This window comes from Sciurus carolinensis, chromosome 7 (genome assembly GCF_902686445.1).
Source record: "Sciurus carolinensis chromosome 7, mSciCar1.2, whole genome shotgun sequence".
In the NCBI taxonomy this organism is placed as follows: domain Eukaryota; kingdom Metazoa; phylum Chordata; class Mammalia; order Rodentia; family Sciuridae; genus Sciurus; species Sciurus carolinensis.
This window is the reverse complement of record NC_062219.1, coordinates 87432873-87452833: the sequence shown is the minus strand read 5'-3', so window position 1 is coordinate 87452833 and position 19961 is coordinate 87432873. Positions and strand designations below refer to the sequence as shown.

General features: G+C 36.3%; 1 protein-coding gene across 4 annotated transcripts in view; it reads left to right on the top strand.

The window, feature by feature from the left end:
- Kcnq5 (potassium voltage-gated channel subfamily Q member 5) overlaps window positions 1–19961 on the top strand; it is a 527081-nt gene that overhangs the window by 392277 nt on the left and 114843 nt on the right. For all 4 annotated transcript variants that reach the window (XM_047559119.1, XM_047559117.1, XM_047559116.1 and 1 more), the window contains exon 3: window positions 14648–14774. In XM_047559119.1, coding sequence (XP_047415075.1) covers window positions 14648–14774 — 127 coding nt within the window. The remainder of the gene's footprint in view (window positions 1–14647; window positions 14775–19961) is intronic.

Genomic DNA, 19961 nt, shown 5'->3' with positions numbered 1-19961 from the left:
AAGGGAACTTTCAACAGTATAGACAGTTCAGACCTTCGGATGAAATACCAATCTTGGAATGTAAAGCTAGTCTTTAAACACTGTGTTCTAGTAACGCACAGACACTCTTTTATCATAGGGTGGGGCTTCAGTGTAATTCTAGTCCCTGCCTGTGAAGATATGGACTGAGACAGAAGTAGCAGGGAAAAGTCTCCCCCAGTCCCACACCTGTGTAGAGATTCTTGGGGTTTCTTTTACCACAATGAATGCAGCTGCACAGGCAGGTTACCAAAAGTGAGCCTGACCCCATCTCCTCCAGAAAGGATTCAGGAACTGGTCTGTAAAAGGAAGTCATGATGGAAAAGGCGGGTACAAATGAGAGGTGAGAGCTCTTTCCTTCCCAAACAAGGAAATCCCAAAACCCTTGTTGGTTCAAGAGGAGAACAAACCCTGTAAGTTCCTTGTTTCTTTTTCCTCCAGCCCACCACCCCCACCAACTCTAGGCAGGCTGTAAACTTACTTCCAGTGCACATTGTTCCAGGACTTCTTTTGTCTAGATTTTACAAAAGGTCAACTTGACACTGCCATATCATTTTACCTCTATTCAGACATCCAGGCTGCTTAGGAAATGTTAAGAAGTGCACTTTCTCTCCAGTGCATTCTTTCCTGGGGCAGACTCCCACTTCTAAACAGAGTTTTGCCCAGAGCCTACCTCTTGTTAATGTCCTGTAAAGTCAGTCAGTATGTGTGTCTATATTTCCATGGCTTTGATCTCTAATTGTGTACTGGATGCTTTATTAGTCAAAACTGTGAATCAGTCCTCTCATATGACATTATACTACTACTTTGGTCTCCAGAGCAAGTGTCAGGTTGCCAGCTCAGAATAAGCCTACAACCAAATAAAAGAGCAGAGGAGCAGAACAGAGTTTCAAGTTACTGTGACAGATCAGTTCCTTCCTACACTAAGTGATTTTCCAAATCAGTCCAAATGATGGCAATTCATCCTATTGATGGAGGCCATCTCCCATCAGAGGCTGTTTGGCAGGTGCTCATAATGGGTGCAAGTGGGTAGTGGTGTAGTAATTAAGATATGTTGGTGATGTGAGTTTGGCAGCAATAACATCCCAAATACTATTATGAGCAAATAAGAGTGATGGCTTCTATACAAGAAGAGTCCTCTCTGCCTCAGATAAAAGTTAGACATAGCAAGATGAGGCATTTTCTCTCCAAAAAGGAAACTTTGGAAAAACAAATGGGAATCAGAAAGTGATATGTTGAATAACATAATAGAGAAATAGACTGTGATTGAAACAATGCACACCCCATGTGTTCCTTGGATTCTTCTGTCAGAATAATTCACCATTAAATTAAATTGACAAATATTTGCTAAGTGCTGTATCTTATATTTAGAGATAACCAAACCTGGCACTCCAAAACACCTGAAAATTCCCAGGTAGTTTCTTGTTTATAATATCATCTCAGTTTTTCTTAAATAGTAAATAGAGAAGACATATTTACTCTTAATCTATTATTTCATGATTCAAATGAACAACAGGCAAAATAACTCATTTTATTAGTTCTAGATTATCTATGAGCAGGTCCTTCATCTTATTCAATTTAAGAGTATACTTGATTTATGGCATAACCAGTCTTGAATAACTTTGATGGATGACTAGAAACAATTAGAGATATAAATAGATATCTCAGAATCATGACAGATTTCATAAGGAATATACAGTGAAGGCTCCCATAGTTAATAAAATTGAAACTTAAATTATCTTTTATATATTTGAAATGTCTTTGTGGTCTTAATATTCAAAATGATAGAAAGCTTCAAATGTTCCTTCAATTTAGAAAATGTTATTAACCCATTTTTTCCCATCATTCCAGATGTGAAATACCTATAAAAACTTAAACATAGCATGTAATATATAATATACTTAAATAATAATAAAATTATATTATAATATAATATATATATAAGCTATAGATTATGATTTCTAATCTGTTTTAATGTATCTATGTCATTCCCAAGAATCAAAAACTTGGGACTTAATGGTTTAATGGAATATTGATACAACAACATCCATGTATGTACTTTGGGGATAATAAGCTTTTTTATGTCAATCAGAGATTTCCCTGAGAGATAAAATGCACTTTCTATTTGTGTGTACTGTTACTAGGGACACCTGTAGATTTTCATTTATGAATTTTTGTCTCTCCCATTTTTCCTTTTTATTAGTTCTTTTTAGTTATACATGACAGTAGAGTCCATTTTGACATAATTATATAAGCATGGATTATATCTTATTCCAATTCAGACCCCAGTACCTCTCCTTCCCTTCCTTCTCCCCACTCCTGCTCCCTTCTCTCTATTGACCTTTCTGCCATTTACCCGTTATTTTAATTAACTTCTTGTGGATGTATATGATGGTAAGATTCACTGTGGTATATTCATATATGTATGTAGAAAAGTTATGTCAGATTCATTCCACTGTCTTTCCTTTTCCTGTCCCCCACTCCCTTCCCTTCATTCCCCTTTGTCTACCTCACTGACTTTCTATTCCCCACCCCTGCTTATTGTATGTTAGTATCCACATATCAGAGAGAACCTTCTGCCTTTGGTGTTTGGGAATTGGCTTATTTCATTTACCATGATAGCCTCCAGATCCTTTCATTTACTGGCAAATGTCATAAAGTCATTCTTCTTTATGGCAGAATTGAAAGAAGTGCACAGAGCCACAGTCCAAAGCAAATCACTGAAGAAGTCCTGTTTTATTTTAAAAATGCACAAACTTATATAGGTCCCGGAAGAGGCTGATTGGTTGGGGCATGAAACGGGTTGAGAGTTGATTGGGAGAGGCTTGTTGCTGGGGAGCAGGGCGATGGTTGATTGGGTGAGCCTTGTTGCTAGCAGTCTGGGTGGGGTGTCAAGCACTGATTGGGTGCAAGTTTGCGCTGGCGGGAAGAAGTTATGAGGAGTAAAATCAGGAAGAGAAGCTCAGTCAGCGCCATATTGGCACCTAAAGGGGGGTCGGGGGTGACCTTATAGTCCATTGTGTACTTAAACCACATTTTCTTCATCCACTCATCTGTTGAAGGGCATCTCAGTTGGCTCCATACTATAACTGTTGTGAATTGAGCTGCTATAAACTGATATGACTGCATCACTGTAGTATGCTGATTTTAAATCTTTTGGATATTTACCGAAGAGTGGGATAACAGGATCATATGCGACACGCCCCCAAGCATTCCCTGGGTAACCCTTGGCTCCCTTTCCTATGAGGCCTGACTTACTCATGATTTATCTGTCCTCTCTATATGGGTATATGAACCCATATAGAAAAACTGAGTCCCAACATCAGGTTCTGAAAGCTTTTGTGCAAGTGTGTATATAGATAGTTATGCAGCACTTCAGCACTACATAGCCCATAGACTTTTCTTCTCTGAAAGCCACAAACCCAGGTGTCTCTTTCTTCCAGGCTATGCCTGCCATTTTCCCACTCTACTAACACGCAAAATATAACTCCAACTGACAGCCCTACAGTTGAGGTTTTTAGGCCTTGGACCCGCCAACACAGGCTCAGTCTTCCTAGACAGTGTGTAACAAAATACAGACTGCTCCTGTTTAACCTTCAGGATTCACTTTGGTTCCACCCTGAATCTTCATTTCCTCCAAAACCAAGACATTTGGAGATTCTTCCTAAAACATGCACAAATAAAAAGAAAAAATATCTCTTACTTTGTTTCCTCCTTCCCTGGGCTTCCTTAACACAAGCATAACCACTGGTGAAAACTCCTTTCGTTCTAGTAAAAAAAAAGTAAAAGAAAAAAAATGACCCCAAATGGAAATAAAATTGGTCAGCAGTATTAGTCATATGAGGAATATTCAGTAATTACTGTCCTATAGCTTAATTAAAATAGGCACACACTGATACCAAGACACCTTGTGGTAATCAGTGTCAATAACATGAAGTAAGCAGCAGGTTAAAAAAATTGCAGAACAATTAACTTGTTCCAGTTTTTAATGTCTAGCTAGCTGTTTTTCAGAATTTTGATCTTAATGGATTAATAAAACAGTATGTTAATTGAGTTTCACCAAACCCAAAGCCTTGAACTGAAGGAAGGGTCAACACCCAGTGAGTGCCCGCCCTAGTTAGAGGAGCCACAACAGTGGGAAAGGGATTTCTCCAGAACCACTACCCCAGCAGCACTCGGGACACTGAACTTCGTGAGTTTTCTGGTTGTATGTCTTATTTTCCCCTCCTCTAGGGTGGTAGAACACTGTGTTCATCCCGCCTGTTTATGGTAAAGGCATACATTTTCAAAGTGAATTCCTGAGAAGTAGAACACCCATAAATAAAATGAACCTTGCAGAGCAGTTAATTATACTAAACTATGTAAATACCCTAAAGGAAGGACAGATTTTCTGGAACTCGAAGTATAAGAGCAATTTCTTTGGTCCAGGAAAGGGCAGCTCTAAGCACAGAGATGTAACTCCCAAGCAAGAAAAGTAGAAAGTTCTGAAAGTCTCCAAGAGCAGGCCCAGCCCTGACCTGACTCAGCCCCTCAGGAGCTCAAAGGCTGTCCTACCTCTTGTCTTGTCACAGGTATCTGCCTCAGCCCCTGGGATAAGTATCACCAACAGGAGAAGACAAGGTTTGCTTTATAGTCAGTTGGCTGATGTGCACCAGTTTTTTTAAACCCAGAGATGTTTCTCAACTGAAATACATCATTTGTTGGGTTTAAGGAATTCTATTTAAATTTGTGTAAATATCTTAAATTTTAATTTTAAATCCTTATAAATAAGAAAAACCCATTAGCCTTGCATGTACCTTATTATAAAACAAAAATATTCATCTGGGGATATAGTTTAGTGGTGGAGAACCTGCCTAGCATGTGCAAAACTGTGGGTTCCATCCTCATTACTGTAAAAAACAAAACAAAGAAAAAGAAAGGCCTAATTTTATTTTTGGCAGCAGTGTTAGTTTTAAATTGTCAATCATATAATATGGGGGAAATCTTATATAACTCTTAAGAGAAAGAAAAGTCTAATGAAAGATTGACAAGTTAATGAAAAATTGACAAATCAGCAATTTAAATCAAACAAAAACTTGATTTGATTTTGTTTATTTTGGAGACATTTGGTGTTTCCATTTTGATCTGATTTAGGGTTCTCAGCTACTGTTCTAAGTTGAACTGGTTAGTTTGTGATTAATTCACAAAATTATGACAGAATAGATTATCTGGATTCAGTTCAAGATGCAGCAACCTGTTGTCAATTTCTTCCAGCTACAGAGATTTAGTTCCAATCCTTCTGTATGCACATGTGACAAACACACACACCCATAACATCAACTGCAAACCAGTTAAGATATAATTATGTTTGTGGGGTGGGATAGACCACCAAAAAGAACACGATCAGGTAGCTTCCATTCTTGTGGAGAGAAGAAAGGAATATGTGAGAATCTCCATTGTGTGCATTGCCAACTGAGGCTCCTTCTCAAAGGGCACCACCACAGACTGCCTCATGGATGGATCCTCCCTGTGGTGGGTGAAGGCCTGGGACACCCTCCACTGTGATGCTGATGTGACTAGCATAGAAAGGATCCCTTATGTGGCTAACACATACTAAGGAGGCATGATGGCATCTACCAGCAACTAACCAACCTAACTGTGTAAAATAACTACAAGAGAGGATGGAAGTCCTCCTAGTAACATCCCAACTGGTAACTGAGATGCACAGGACCACACTAGGATCAACTCCTGGGGTAGGGGCAGGGACCAGGAATGCCGCAGTATTCTCATATCTTGTAGTGCTATCCTTCTCCCCAAAAGGGAGGCACCTCTTCCTGCCCCTGACCCACATGTTCTTAACATGTGGCCCCAATACCTGCTAAAAATCTGCCCTGATCCTTCCTCAGTAACAAAGTGTAAATCAGTCATTTGGAATGGGGCATTTTCAAACTTCTCCCTTTCGTTTTCTTCTCTGAAGGACTTCTGGGACAAATGAACATTGCCATATAGATATGGTTAAGCAAATTGATTTTCAGAAGGAGAATTCCACTTAACAGTTGTGAAAATCTTGAAAGGATAAATCATGTTTAGGAAATTTTTAAAAATCAACTAACAAAAATACAGAAGACCTACAGAGGCAATGGATTTTCTGGTGCTACTTAAACTAATTCACCCAAGTCTTCCTAAGCCTTCCAGCCCACAGGGGCTAGTCCCAATTATACTGTCCTCCAAACTCTCAGTCATTGCTTCTGAAGATATGAAGCATTGATGCCCCTTCATACTGTGTTCTACTTTCCCCATCTCTACCCTGCTCCTACGTCTATATCCTCCAACCTACACCACCTCCTGCAGTGCCTGCTGAGCACCTTGGTAAAGTTCCCTGGTATTCCCACCACCATCATCATACAGGCATGATTCTGAAAGTACTGATGTGTCTGCAACAGCAATGCAAATCATTCTTTCAAATCTCTTCTGATACACTAATAATTAATGTATCTTCCAAAAAAATAAGGAAAATTTTGAAAACTAGATTGATGACAGTATGTGATGTCCTTTAAGTAATGGTTAGTGCATGTTTTGAGATATTTTTCTGCCCTTCAGAAAGATAAAATACAAAATGATGATTTACTTTTTTATACATCTCTTTCCACTTTCTGATTTAAGTGAGGAACCATTTCTGCATCTTAATTTCATTTCTTTAATATGTATTATACTGGTAGAATTTTCTAAATTATGAAGAATTACAACTGCAACTCTTCTGACTGATGCTTTTCTTTGCAATTTACAATATGGTTTACATTACAAAGTCTTTTGCTGCAGGTATTGTGTGGCATGCTGGCCTGCTAGCCCTGTGCTACTTTAAATATATGCACACACAAAAAAGGAGCAAAAATAGCTGGAAATTGATTACGCTGATATTGTGGATAAAGGCAATAGTTCCAATTTTGTGTGTCTAATTAGCCACAGCTCTTCAAGAATTGGTGCAAATGTCACAGAGCTTGTAATGGTGGCATTTCATCTTCACAAAAATACCATTTGATGGCATAACACAGGAAAAAACTAATAGTCACAGCCGACAGTTTGTAGATTAGACAAAGGTCACTGTGTTTTAATGAACAGTGCTGTTAATTAATGAGAAAACAACTAGAACATGTGGTTTTAGGCATTGTGAATTTGTACCCCACAAAGGAATCAATCAATCTTTTACCTGAAAACCTCTTTAAGTAACTAAAAAACAAAATAACTTCAAGAATGGAATTCAAATCTCAAATGATACAACAAAGTCATATCTACCAATGAAATAGTGTCAAAGTTCTCTGGTGTGATGTATGAAGAGGCTTATGTAATATCTAGAAAAGATGTTTAATGCTTGATTAGTAGCCTTGATAGATATTCTAGATAGAACTCAGGACTAACTCTACCACGGCCTCTTAGATTTCTTAATTTCTATATGAATTTCCTTAGTCTTTAAAAATAGTAAAGTGTTCTATGTTTTCCCAAAATTATATGAGGACTAATGAGGAAGCACTACAATTTCTTCAATACTAGTAATAAAAATAACAAGCATTGCCTTTGGTTTTATACCTCTAACCAAAGCCTAACTTCTAGTGGCTTCTATGTAATAGAAGGATAGAACCAATATTAACCATTAACTTTACATTACAGCTTTCCTCCAAGTAGATCAAGTACTCTGAGTATAATTTACTAATCTCTTCAGCAGTCATTTAAGTAATACTATGCAATTTCTAGTTCAATGAGAACCAAGTGAGAGAAGTGAACCGATTTATCCCAAGGAATAGCAATGAAAGCACCAGAATCTATCTCGTTTCTGACCAAATAAGGATCAGAATAACCACCACTAATCTAAATCATTTCAACTGAACACACAGATCTTTAACTCATTTGAAAAGAAAATAAGGAGACCTATGCAAAAGGTGATTTAGAGAGCACAACTAAACCAACACATGATGAGATCAGATTTAGCCTTTGGACTTGAAGCAGAACATATTTCCTTGGCTAGATCACTGGTGATGGTTTTTCATTGAAAATTTTATTGATGTAATTGGTAGATTCATAAGCAGTTGTAAGAAATAATGAAGAGATATCGTCTGTACACTTTACCCAATTTCCTCAAGTGATAATCTTTTGCAAAACTATAGTATAATATCACAATCAGGATGATAATATTGACAAAATACACAAGAGCTTATTCAGATTTCTCCAGTTTTACTTGTACACTTGTGTGTGTTTAATTCTGTGCAAGTTTATCACATAACAGAGTCAAGATGCTCAACCATTCCATCCCCACAAGAATCTCTCAAGTTGATCATCTCCTCCATCCCATTGGTCTACCCCTTCTTCCCACCAGACCAGCTCCCAGCAATCACTAATCTGTTCTCTGTTTCTAAATGTTTTTTTTTTTTCATTTCAAACATGTGATACAAATGGAATAATGTGGTGCATAACTTTCAGGATTGACTTTCTTTCAATCAGTATAATGGGCAATTGACCCCAATTGTGAGTATTAGTATTTCATTCATTTTGTAGAATAGTATTCCATGGTATGTATGTATCACACACAGCTTGTTTAACCACTCCATGGTGAAAGACATCTGAGCTGTTTGCAGTTTGAGTTCATTATGGATATATTTCTATGAACATTTATGTACAGGTTTTTGTACAAGCATAAGTTTTTATTTCTCTAGTATAAATGCCCAAGAATACAATGACTGACTTCCATGGCAATCATGTTTTATTTTGTAAGAAACCACTTAACTGTTTTCTAGAGGGACTCTACTGTTTTACATTCCCTCCAGAATGTTTGAGTGATCCAGCTTTTCCACATCCTCCTCAGCATTTTGTGTTGTCACTATTTTCCGTCACTATTTTTTGTGTTAGACATTCTGATAACTGTGTAGTGATATCTCATTATGATTTTAATCTGCATTTCCCTGATGGCTAATGGTGTCAAATATCTTTTCACGTGCTTACTCATCAGCAATATATTCTCTTTGTTTTCACATTTACTAAAAATATCCTGTTCGTATCTTTTGACAATCTTGTTATTGCATTTTTGGTTTTCTGTTGAGTTTTGAGATTTCTTTATATATGCTAGATACTAGTGTCAGATATGTGGGTTGCAAATATTTTCTCCTAGTCTATAGTTCCTCTTTTTATCTTCTGTACATGGGCTTTCATGGGTTTTTGCAAAACATTTTAATTTTGATGCAGTCTAATCTGTCAAATTTTCATTTTAATAATTGTGATTTGGGTGTAAAGTCTAAGAACTCTTTGCTTAGCCCAAGTCCCCCAAATCTTCTCTTATACTTTTCATTTAAAAACTTACTGTTTTCTATCTAATAATTAAACCCAAGATCCTTCTTAAATGATACTCTTTTTTTTTGGTACTGGGGATTGAACCCAGGTATGCTTAACCACTGAACCACATCCCCAGCCCATTTTATATTTTATTTTGAAAGAGGGTCTCATTAGGTTGCTAAGGCTGGCTTTGAGTTCACCATTCTACTGCCTTAGCCTCCCAAGCCATTGGGATTCCAAGCATGTGACACAGTACGAGACCTTAATTGATTTTTGTACACAGTGTAAGGTATAGACTGAGGGGTTTGGATGGAGGGTGGTTTGTTTGTTTGTTTGTCATCATTGTTATTTTTGCGTATGAATGTCCAGTTCTCCAGCATTTGTTTTAAAGGCTGTTCTTCCTCTATTGAATCCCTTCTGCAACTTTAACAAAAATCAGCATGTCTGCATGGCCCAATTTCTGAGTTCTCTCTTCTGGTCCACTGTTCTATATGTCCATCCCTCTGCCTGTACCACTTAATCTTGGCTACAGGAGTTATGTAGTAGACCTTAATATCAGATAAAATGATTCCTTTTGCTTTATTCTTCTTTATTAGGATTGTTTTAGCTCTTCTAGGGCCTGCAAATTTCCATATCATTTTAGAATAAGTTTATTTCTGTCTCCAAAAAAGCTTTGTTGAGATTTTGAGAGGAATTTCATAAAATCTATAGATCAGTGTGGGAATAATTAGCAACTTTAATTATTCAAATTTTGCAATTTGTGAACATGGTATTTCACCCACTAATTTAGGTCTTCTTTGATTTCTTTCATCAGCATTTTGTAATTTTCAGAATACATAAACTACACTTGTTTTTCTAAGCATAAATTTAATTATTATTTTTATTTGGAATAACTGTAATTAATGTCATATTTTTAATTTTCCACATACTTAGTGTTAGTACCCAGAAATGTGATTGACTTTTTCATTTTGGTTATATATCCTGCAACTTTATTGAACTCACTTATTAGTTCTCAGAGTGTCTGTATATTCCTTGAGAATTTCTCTTGACAATCACATCATCTGCAAATACAGACCATTTTATGTTTGCCTTTCCCAACTGTGTGCCTTTTATTTGCCTCTTGCAAGGACTGTGACTTACTGAACAATGTTGAATAAAAGTGTTGAAAGTAGATATCTTGCCTAGTTCTTGATTTTAGAGGAAGCAACCAGTCTTTTACCATTAAATATGATGTCAGCTGTAGGATTTTTGTGATGTAATTCATCAACTTGAAGTAATCACTCTCTATTCCTTATTTATTGAGAGTTTTTACCATGAATATGCATTCGATTTTGTCCAAAACTTTTTTTTGTATCAATTTATAAGATTATATTTTTTTCTTTAGTTTCTTAATATAATGCATTATATTCACTGATTGCAAATATTGAACTGTACTTGAATTCCTGGAATAAATTTTACTTGTTTGTGGAATATATATTTTTATATATTGATAGGTCCAGTTTGCTGAAATTTTGTGAGGATTTTTGCATCTAATTGCATTAAAGATACTGGCTTGTCATTTTTTGTTTTGCCTTGTTTTGTATTTTTTAACCAGGTGTAGTGGCACACACCTATAGTCCCAGCTACTCAGGACACTGAGGCAGAAGGATTGCTTGAGCCCAGGAGTTCGAGGCCAGTCTGGGCAGCATAATGAGACCCTGTCTCTTTAAGAAAAGTAAATCCAGAAGTGTTTTTTCCTTTACTATTTTCTGGAAAGAATTGTGTGAAATTGGCATAATTTTACTTTAAATATTTAGTTGACTTCAGCAGTAAAATCTTTTGGCCTGGACAGTTCTTTTTTGAAAGCTTCTTAACTAAAAATTCAATTTCTTTAGAGATTATAGGACTGACTATTCAGATTATCTATTTCTTCTTTGCTGGGTTTTATGAATTTGGTCAATGTCTTCAAGTTTGTCATATTTATATACTTAAATTTAGTCATAGTATCTCTTTATTATTTTTAATAGCTGTAGTATTCTGGTGATTTTTGTCAGCTTGCAAGAATTTTACCAATTTTATTGATTTTTTTCACAAAACCAATTTTTTTGTTTCATGAATTTTCTTTTTGCTTATTTTCTTATTTCATTAATCTGTGCTTTTTTTTATGTCCCTCTTTCTGTTTTCATTGGGTTTATTTACTCTGTGTTTCTAATTTCTTGAACTAGGGTCCTAGCTCGTTTAAGTCCATACCTTCTTTCTTTCTTTCTTAAATTTTTTTCATACAGGGTCTTGCTATGTTGCCCAGGCTGACCACAAACACAATCCTCCTGCCTTACCTCCCTGATGGGCCTGGCTAGACCTCTTCTTATTTCTAATACAAACATTTAGTGCTATAAATTTCTCTTTCAGCCCTGCTTTAACTGCACCCCCTATATTTCGATACATTATATTTTCATTTTCTTCCTGTTCTACGCATTTGTGATTTCCTTCACAACTTCCCTTTGACTAATGAATTACTTAAAAATGTGTTGTTTACTTTCCACATGTTTAGAGATGTGTCCTTTCATTGTTGATTTTGGGTTTGATTTCATTGTGGTTTGACCACAGTCTATGATTTCATTTTTTCAAACCCTTTGAAGTTTGTTATGACCTAGGATAGAATCTATCTTGGCACATATTCCTTAGAACATTGAGCAAGAATGAAAAGAATTCGATATTCTGCAGTTTTTGGGTGGAATATTCTATATTTGCCAATTAGATCCTATAAGTTATTATTTTATTCAAATATTATATAAGCTTGCTGATTTTCTTTCCACTAGTTCTATTCCAGCAGTTCTGAGAAGGGAAGTGATGAATTCCCCAAATATAACTGTGGATTTCTATATTTCTCCTTTCAACTCTACCAGGTTTTGCTTCCTGAGGTGGAAAAAAAAAAAAAAAAAAAAGCACTTGCCATTTTTTTTTGTGATCTCTTTTAAAAACAAAACCAAAAAACAACCTCAAAACTGAAATAACAAAAGTCAGAAATTCAAAGATCGAATGTTTTCTCTCATATGTGGAAGCTAGAGTAAAATAAAGAAAAGGGGGAAGGAAGGATAGGATATTATAAAGAGAAGATCAGTATCATAGAAGGAGTCAGAGAGGCAAAGAGGAGGGATGGGAAGGGGGCAACAGAGAATGAATTCTTAAAAAATCATGTCATGTGCATATATAAATATACCCTAGGGAATATCACCTTTATGTACAGGTAGAAAGGACCAATCAAATATGAATTAATAGTTGAGTGAAAGGAACTCCAGTAGAGCAGAGGAAGCAGAATGAGAGAGGGAAGGAAGAATAGGAGGGAAAAGCGGAGGGATCATAAACTGAAATCAATTTTCATGCATGTGTGAGTTTGCCGGGATGAACCTATAAAGGTCGAATTAAAAAAAAAAAAAACAGAGGGGAAGGGGAAGCAGTAGCAAGCAGTATTTTTGTACAATGGGCCTCAGGAAAATAAGTTGCAAATAGAATTTATTCTGCCTCACTGCACCATAGAAATAATACAGAGCCCTTGGCATACTTTTCTTAAGAACAATGGTTATCCATCTATTGGTACCGTCTGTTTCCATGAAAAATAAAAATCATTACATGGTAGTACTAGGGGGGCTCAAGTCGCACTTCAGGTTTTCTTGGGTATCCTTCACAACACAATGTCTCACAACAGCGGTACTAAACTTCCTCGCATAGTGGGAGTCAAGGGCAGGGTTAAGGAAAAAATGGACCTTCCACGAAACTTATATTGGACCAAGGTACAGCTACATGGACATTCTAGGCCTTAGCTCGGTTTCTTTTTTCGTTTTGTTTTGTTTTGTTTTTTGGTTTTTTTTTTTTTTGTTGTTGTTGTTGTTGTTGTTTTCTTTAGCATGGTTTCTATATATGGAAAGATGTGCTGGATGAAAATAGATGATCTGAAATTTTTGAAATCTTATTAAATAAATAGACTCAATTACTCAGATATGCATTCAAAACCAAAAGAAAGCCAAAACTAATCAAAACCCTCAAATTCTCAATCACTAAATGTATTGACCAGAGTTTGGTGATCTGTGCCTAAAGTTGTCTTCTGAGATTTATCCTGTGAGAAGTTCTAAGTCACTGTGAGTAAGGAATGATGATATGGAAGATTTATTTCCCATGAGAAATATTTGCAGATTACTTAGTACAAAATAACAGAAGGACAGAATGATGTGTCTCTACTGGATGTTTCAAAAGTGCAGCACATCATCACATGCTCTAACTAAAGAAACAGACATTTGCCTGAAACTTGCAACAAAAATGCCATTTTTATAAATTTGGTAACAGTTTTCATCTTGGGAGTGGGATGAGAGAGTGAGGAGTGGATTGCAGTCTTTATATAATGCTCTGTATGTCTGTGATGTTTGGAAGTTTCAGTAAAGAGCATGTACCACTTTAACAATTAAGCCATTGTAATAAAAATCAATTAACAAATGTTGTCTGCATTATAAATGCTGAATCAATCCTTGTTTAAAAACTAGGAAGGGAATTATTAACAAAAACAATTTTAATAAATTTGGTACCTATCCCTATAGGGACAAGTGACTCTGCTAAGTTTGTCCCAGAGATATTTCCCTTTTTCAAATTCCATTTGGTTTTTCCTTCTATGACTGACTGTTTAATGAGCCACTTTAGCTGGCCTTTCCCCAGGGTTCACTCACAACTCTTCCTAAATAATCTCAAAGTCATTTTGCTGGCGCAGGTGTTGTTTTTCAGGCAGCTGTTGCCAAAGGGCAGCATAATAATTAACAGGCTTCAGACTCAGAGGATTCAGGGTCTTATTTCTGGCAATGGATATGCAGGCCACACACATGGTGATGCTTTAGAACAATCAGTTTTATAAGGAGATTTTGACACTGTAACAAAAGAGCTCAGTTACTCCTAAATATTTACTTCTTGTTCTCTGAGAACAACTCTTAAAAACTTAAGGATTGTGTCATTCCTTGCACAAAATGAATCTTTGTTTTCAGTAGAACTTGCAATTATATTTTAGGGTCCACTCTTCGACTCCAATATTCATGTTACTGAATAACTAACATCAGCTACACCATATATTACAGCGAGACAGAAACATTATTTAGCCTGCATGTTTAGTGTTGAAACTGATTCTTAAATGTCAGAGTGTTAGTTGACTTGAAAAGGAATAGTTTCCCGTGATAGTAAATGCAGAGAATACGAGGATTCAAAGCTTTTCATGTTTAGTTGGGTTTGGAGAATCTGCCCAGAAATATTTACAGAGATTCTTACTGGGGTTTTCTCCATGCTACTTCTCTCTGATGTGTCTTATCTGATATTTTAGGAGTTCGTGATGATTGTCGTCTTTGGCTTGGAGTTCATCATTCGAATCTGGTCGGCAGGTTGCTGTTGTCGGTATAGAGGATGGCAAGGAAGACTGAGGTTTGCCCGAAAGCCCTTCTGTGTTATAGGTGAATATGAAAGACCTAGAGCCTGGATTTATGACACTGCATACTTTCCTCCTGTACTGTAACACTTGTTTAACATGAAATGCTCATACCTGTGGAGTACTTCCCATGAACCAGATATTTTGACTCATTTAATTCTCCTCACAACACTGTGCAGTAGATATTTTTATTATCCACATTTTACAGATGAAGAAACTGAGGCAAAGAAAGTTACAGAAAGACTTACAGGTAGAGCTTGGATTGGAGCCAAGTGATCTTACTCTAGAACACACGTTCATATCAAATAAGTTACGTTAATAACTCATATTCAAGTAGGGTTTCCTTGAATAGGGGAAGAACTGACTTCAGTAAGTATAAAAAAATTTTCAGTTTTATCCAGCTATAAAGAAAAAGGGAATTATGTTATTTACAGGAAAATGGATATAACTTTAGACCATTATGTTAATCAAAATAAGCCAAACTCAGGTCAAGAGTTGAATGTTTTCTCTCATATGTGGGAGCTACGGAGAAAAAAGGAAAGCAAAGATGGGGGTGGGGATATCTCATGGAAATCAAAGGGAGATCAGTAGAGTAGAGGAAAGGGATAGGGAGGGAGATAGGAAAGAGGGGAAGTGGTGGGGAGTGGTATTGGCCAAATTATATTGTTATATTGTATGCATGTATAAATATGTAACAACAAATCCCATCATTATGTGCAACTATAATGTACCAACAGAAAATGTGGAAAGAGAAAAAAATTATTTTAGGTCTAAAATAGGATACCAGGTTATGCTTTTGATAGGCTGGAATGGATACGATTGTATTAGTCCTAATAATGTGTATAAATTAGTATACTTTAAGAAAGATTACAAGTATGATTTACTTTTTGCTTTGATGATTTCAGACTTAAGTGTCTGATTCATCTCCATCCCACAGTTCCCAAATAAATAGCAGATCTCTGCATGTCTCTTGCTGCTGTCATTCCAGAGGGACTCCATTCTGCTGGGTTGTGACTTGAAATCATACTTCTCTATGAAGATGCCACAGAGCACTCTGGAGTTAATGTCTTGCATCTTCCAAGAATATAAACCAGATATTAAAACATCATGAAATTGAAAACCCTATATATTAAATCTATTATTATTATTAGACTGCTAAATTTGATTTTTCTTGCTCTTGTCTCTCTCTCTTGCTTCTTAAGCAGTCATTCAAACTCAAATGCTAGAAGTTCCATTGAGGCTTACTTACATCAACTATTTCCACGCTGAGAATGTGGAGTTTTAATTTATAATGTAGTTTAGACTATCTTACTCATCCACAATAGATTTTCCATTTTGTTTTACAAATTGGTAGTTCATCCTCTTAGTTTTCTCCTTTATTCATGTTCCCTGTGGTGGGGACAAGATGGATTCAAGAAGGAAAGTGACTCCCCATTCATGGGCACTATTAGAAATAAACCTTTATTCCATACTTGCTTCACAGTATGCACACTTCAAGAGAATGCAACCAGAATTTATGGAAATTTGGATTTTAAATAGTGAATATAGTGAAATTCTAAGTTAAATCAATCTTAAAAATACATTGTTTGGCCTTCATTAAAGGAGTCTATTTGCTCAGCTGTCTTTCATCTGCAAGCATAAGCTGCACTTCTTTTTGGAAGTCGTTGTGCTGAGATATGGAGGAAAGCAGGTGGTAATTCCCAGTCTTGTGGGTCCACCCAGCTCCAAGGCATATTGCTGAAGGCATTTGATTTTTCTCCCAAGAGATTTTTTCTCTTTCAAATTCTCCACTCAGGCAACATTATGAAGGACTGAAACTTGATGTAAAACTACTGCACAACAAGTACTGTCTGTCCCATGAGGGACTCAAACAAAACAATTCACAAGGCAGATGGTTGGCCAAGATTCACTCAACTTCTACAGGATAAGGTCGGTTCATGGATGGCTGCAGGAATGTTCCATTCCAGATTTTAAAGCCAATTAAAAATTGATTTTGTTCCAATTCCAGAGGCAATGCCAATGTATTTCTGGCCTCCAAGCTAAAAAGAAAGCTCTCTCCCAGATGCCTGCAGCCTTTTGATAGCTGTTTTCAGAGATGGGTATATAAGAACATCCTAGTGCTTTAATCTTTCTTTTCCTGCCTCAGATCCTTGCAGGTCTTGTTCTAAAAATGATGTTATCTGTAATCTTACTTGCTTTTGCACCTATCAGTAGTGACCTCACAAATTTAGTATGACATGGCTTGGGCATAATTGCAATTTTATTAAGTTTCCAGGCCTTTTCTTCCATTGGATATTTTATATCAAGTAAATTAATTGCTTTGAAAGAAAATTCCATAGGTAAATAAATAATGAATTTCCATTAAAACAAAGATCAGATATGTACTTACAGTTGGAATAACCATACCTTTTTCCAAACAGATGAATCAAACGTCACCTGTTTGAAGACAGGAGATTTAACTTAGATGACTGTCGAGGTCCTTTCTAGGCTTGTTTAGTTGGTCCATAAAAATCCCTGATTAACTGGTAAAAATGGTAAAGTGAGCCCTTGTTTGACCAAATTTATACAGGCAAAATGAAAAAAGGAATATAGCACATCTCTCTCATCTGTCTATAATAGCTGTTCTGAGTGGGAGTTTGGAAATGTAGCTAAAACTTCTTAAGATTTCATCTATTTGTAAGATTTGATTACTTTGAACATGCAAAATACACACCCAAATATTTTTAGAATTCTTGAGGATTCAAGAAAAGAACATAGAAAAGACTGTAGTATGCTGGATGTTATGTGTTCAATGTGGGAAATGCTTTCTGTTAGCATGCCAGCATCATCCTTTGTACGATAGAGGCCCCCTTCTGGACTGCTCACCCTCCTTACCCCCTTAACTTGAGCCAAACCAAGGGCATTTCAAAAATTCATTGATTTAAAAAAATCATAAAATCATCATATACTTGTGTTTAGAAAACATATTTTATTTTATTTTTTATTTATTTATTTATTTATTTTATTTTTTTTACGTTTACATAGGGTAATGATGTTTATTTTATTTTTCCCCTCCCCCCCACCCCTCCCACCCCTCCCACCCCTCTTTTCCCTCTACACAGTCCTTCTTTCCTTCATTCTTACCGCTCTCCTTAGCCTAACTCTAAACCTAACCCTAAACCTAATGCTAGCCCCTCCCACCCCCCATTATATGTCCTCATCCGCTTATCAGCGAGATCATTCGTCCTTTAGTTTTTTGAGATTGGCTTATCTCACTTAGCATGATATTCTCCAATTTCGACCATTTGTCTACAAATGCCATAATTTTATCATTCTTCATTGCGGAGTAATATTCCATTGTATAAATATGCCACAGTTTCTTTATCCATTCATCAACTGAAGGGCATCTAGGTTGGTTCCACAATCTGGCTATGGTGAATTGAGCAGCAATGAACATTGATGTGGCTGTATCTCTGTAGTATGCTGATTTTAAGTCCTTTGGACTTCCTTAACAGGACTCCCATAGCACAAGAAATAAAAGCAAGAATCAACAACTGGGATAGATTCAAACTTAAAAGCTTTCTCTCAGCAAAGGAAAACATATTTTAAACCCCTATAACCTAAGGGAAAAGTCCTTTTGATTCCTTTTTAATTAGGAACTTTCTTTCATTACTATACTGAATTATTTCTACTTGGTTTTGAATATTTGCTTTGAAAATTGGTAAAACCTTATCTAGAATATAAAAATTTTCCTTATACCTGTGTGTTCAATTTACATAACCCCCCTAGTATTCTTCATAACATTGCTACATCTGCAGGCAGTGACCGCTGCATTACTAATTTGGAGAGTCGAATATGTTTTGGAATGACTGCCTGAACTGCCTTTCACTTGCCTAGGCTGGGTGATTTTTCTATACCCAAACACAAGTCATTCACCCCATAACATCAGTATCAAGAATGTATGAATAGTCTCAAGACCTGATTTCATAGTCATTGTTTTTTCCATTCCTTTTTCATTAATGACCTACCCGGAAACTGCAAATAGTACCAAGGACTGATATTTAGATCACAATTATGAGCCTGAGATGTCAGAAAGCCAACAAATTACTTTCAACAGTGGCTTTTTTTGGATTCCTTGGTGACTCCTTCTACAGACAGATATAGCAGGGCCATATTTTTTCAGTCTTGCAATGTGTCTCAGTGAAGCAGAAAATACCAGCCTGTTATTAATCTTGGATCTGTATTTGATGCAAAATGTAAGCTGATTTCTTATTGCTATTTTAAGTTTCCCTTCAGTGTAGTATTTCCACAAGAGGATGAAGCAGGCAAACCACAGCATGATATTTCCCCCGTGAACTGAGCACAGATGTCTTTGACTTGAGATAACGGTTCCTCAGGAAAGTACCAACAAGTGTATTTTTTAATAGAAAATGTAGCCAGTTTCTAACTTGGCTAAAAGAAAATCAAAGACTTTATTGAGATCAACCACATGACTGAGGCTGCACTAGTATATCTATGATTTCATTATATATATTTTTCTTTTTATTATTTGTTCTTTTTAGTTATACATGATAGTAGAAAGTATTTTGGCATATCACACATGGAGTATAACTTCCCATTCTTGTGGCTGTACACCATGTGGACTTTCACTGGTTGTCTATTTATATATGAACATAGGAAAGTTATGTCTGTTTCATTCTATTGTCTTTCCTATTCCCAACCCCCTCCCTTCCCTTCATTCCCCTTTGTCTAATCCAGTGAACTTCTGTTCTTCCCTCCCCACTTATTGCATAACAGCATCTGCACATCAGAGAGAACATTTGGCCTTTGTTTTTTAGGGATTGACTTATTTACTTAGCATGATAGTCTCCAGTTCTATCCATTTACCAGCAAATGCCATGATTTCATTCTTTTTTATGGCTAATTAATATTCCATTGTAGTGATTTCATCTAATTAAAAGGAAACTTTAGCTGTTAATGTGTTCAAAAGTTAGATCAGAGGCTCTCAGAACTGCCACTGTCTTGTAAAGATTTGAGACATCGTATTTCCACTTCTCTGCCTTCTCTATCTTCTGTTCTGAGAGATCTGCTCTTCAACTGGGTCATTTTCTACATCCTCTAATCTCTTTTCCCCTTTAGTAAGAACTATATTCAAACAGGTTATTTCCTGCCAGCCATACTCTCTTCTACAACTTCTCTTAACTACTAAGTGTTCAAATTCCTTCTGTGCACA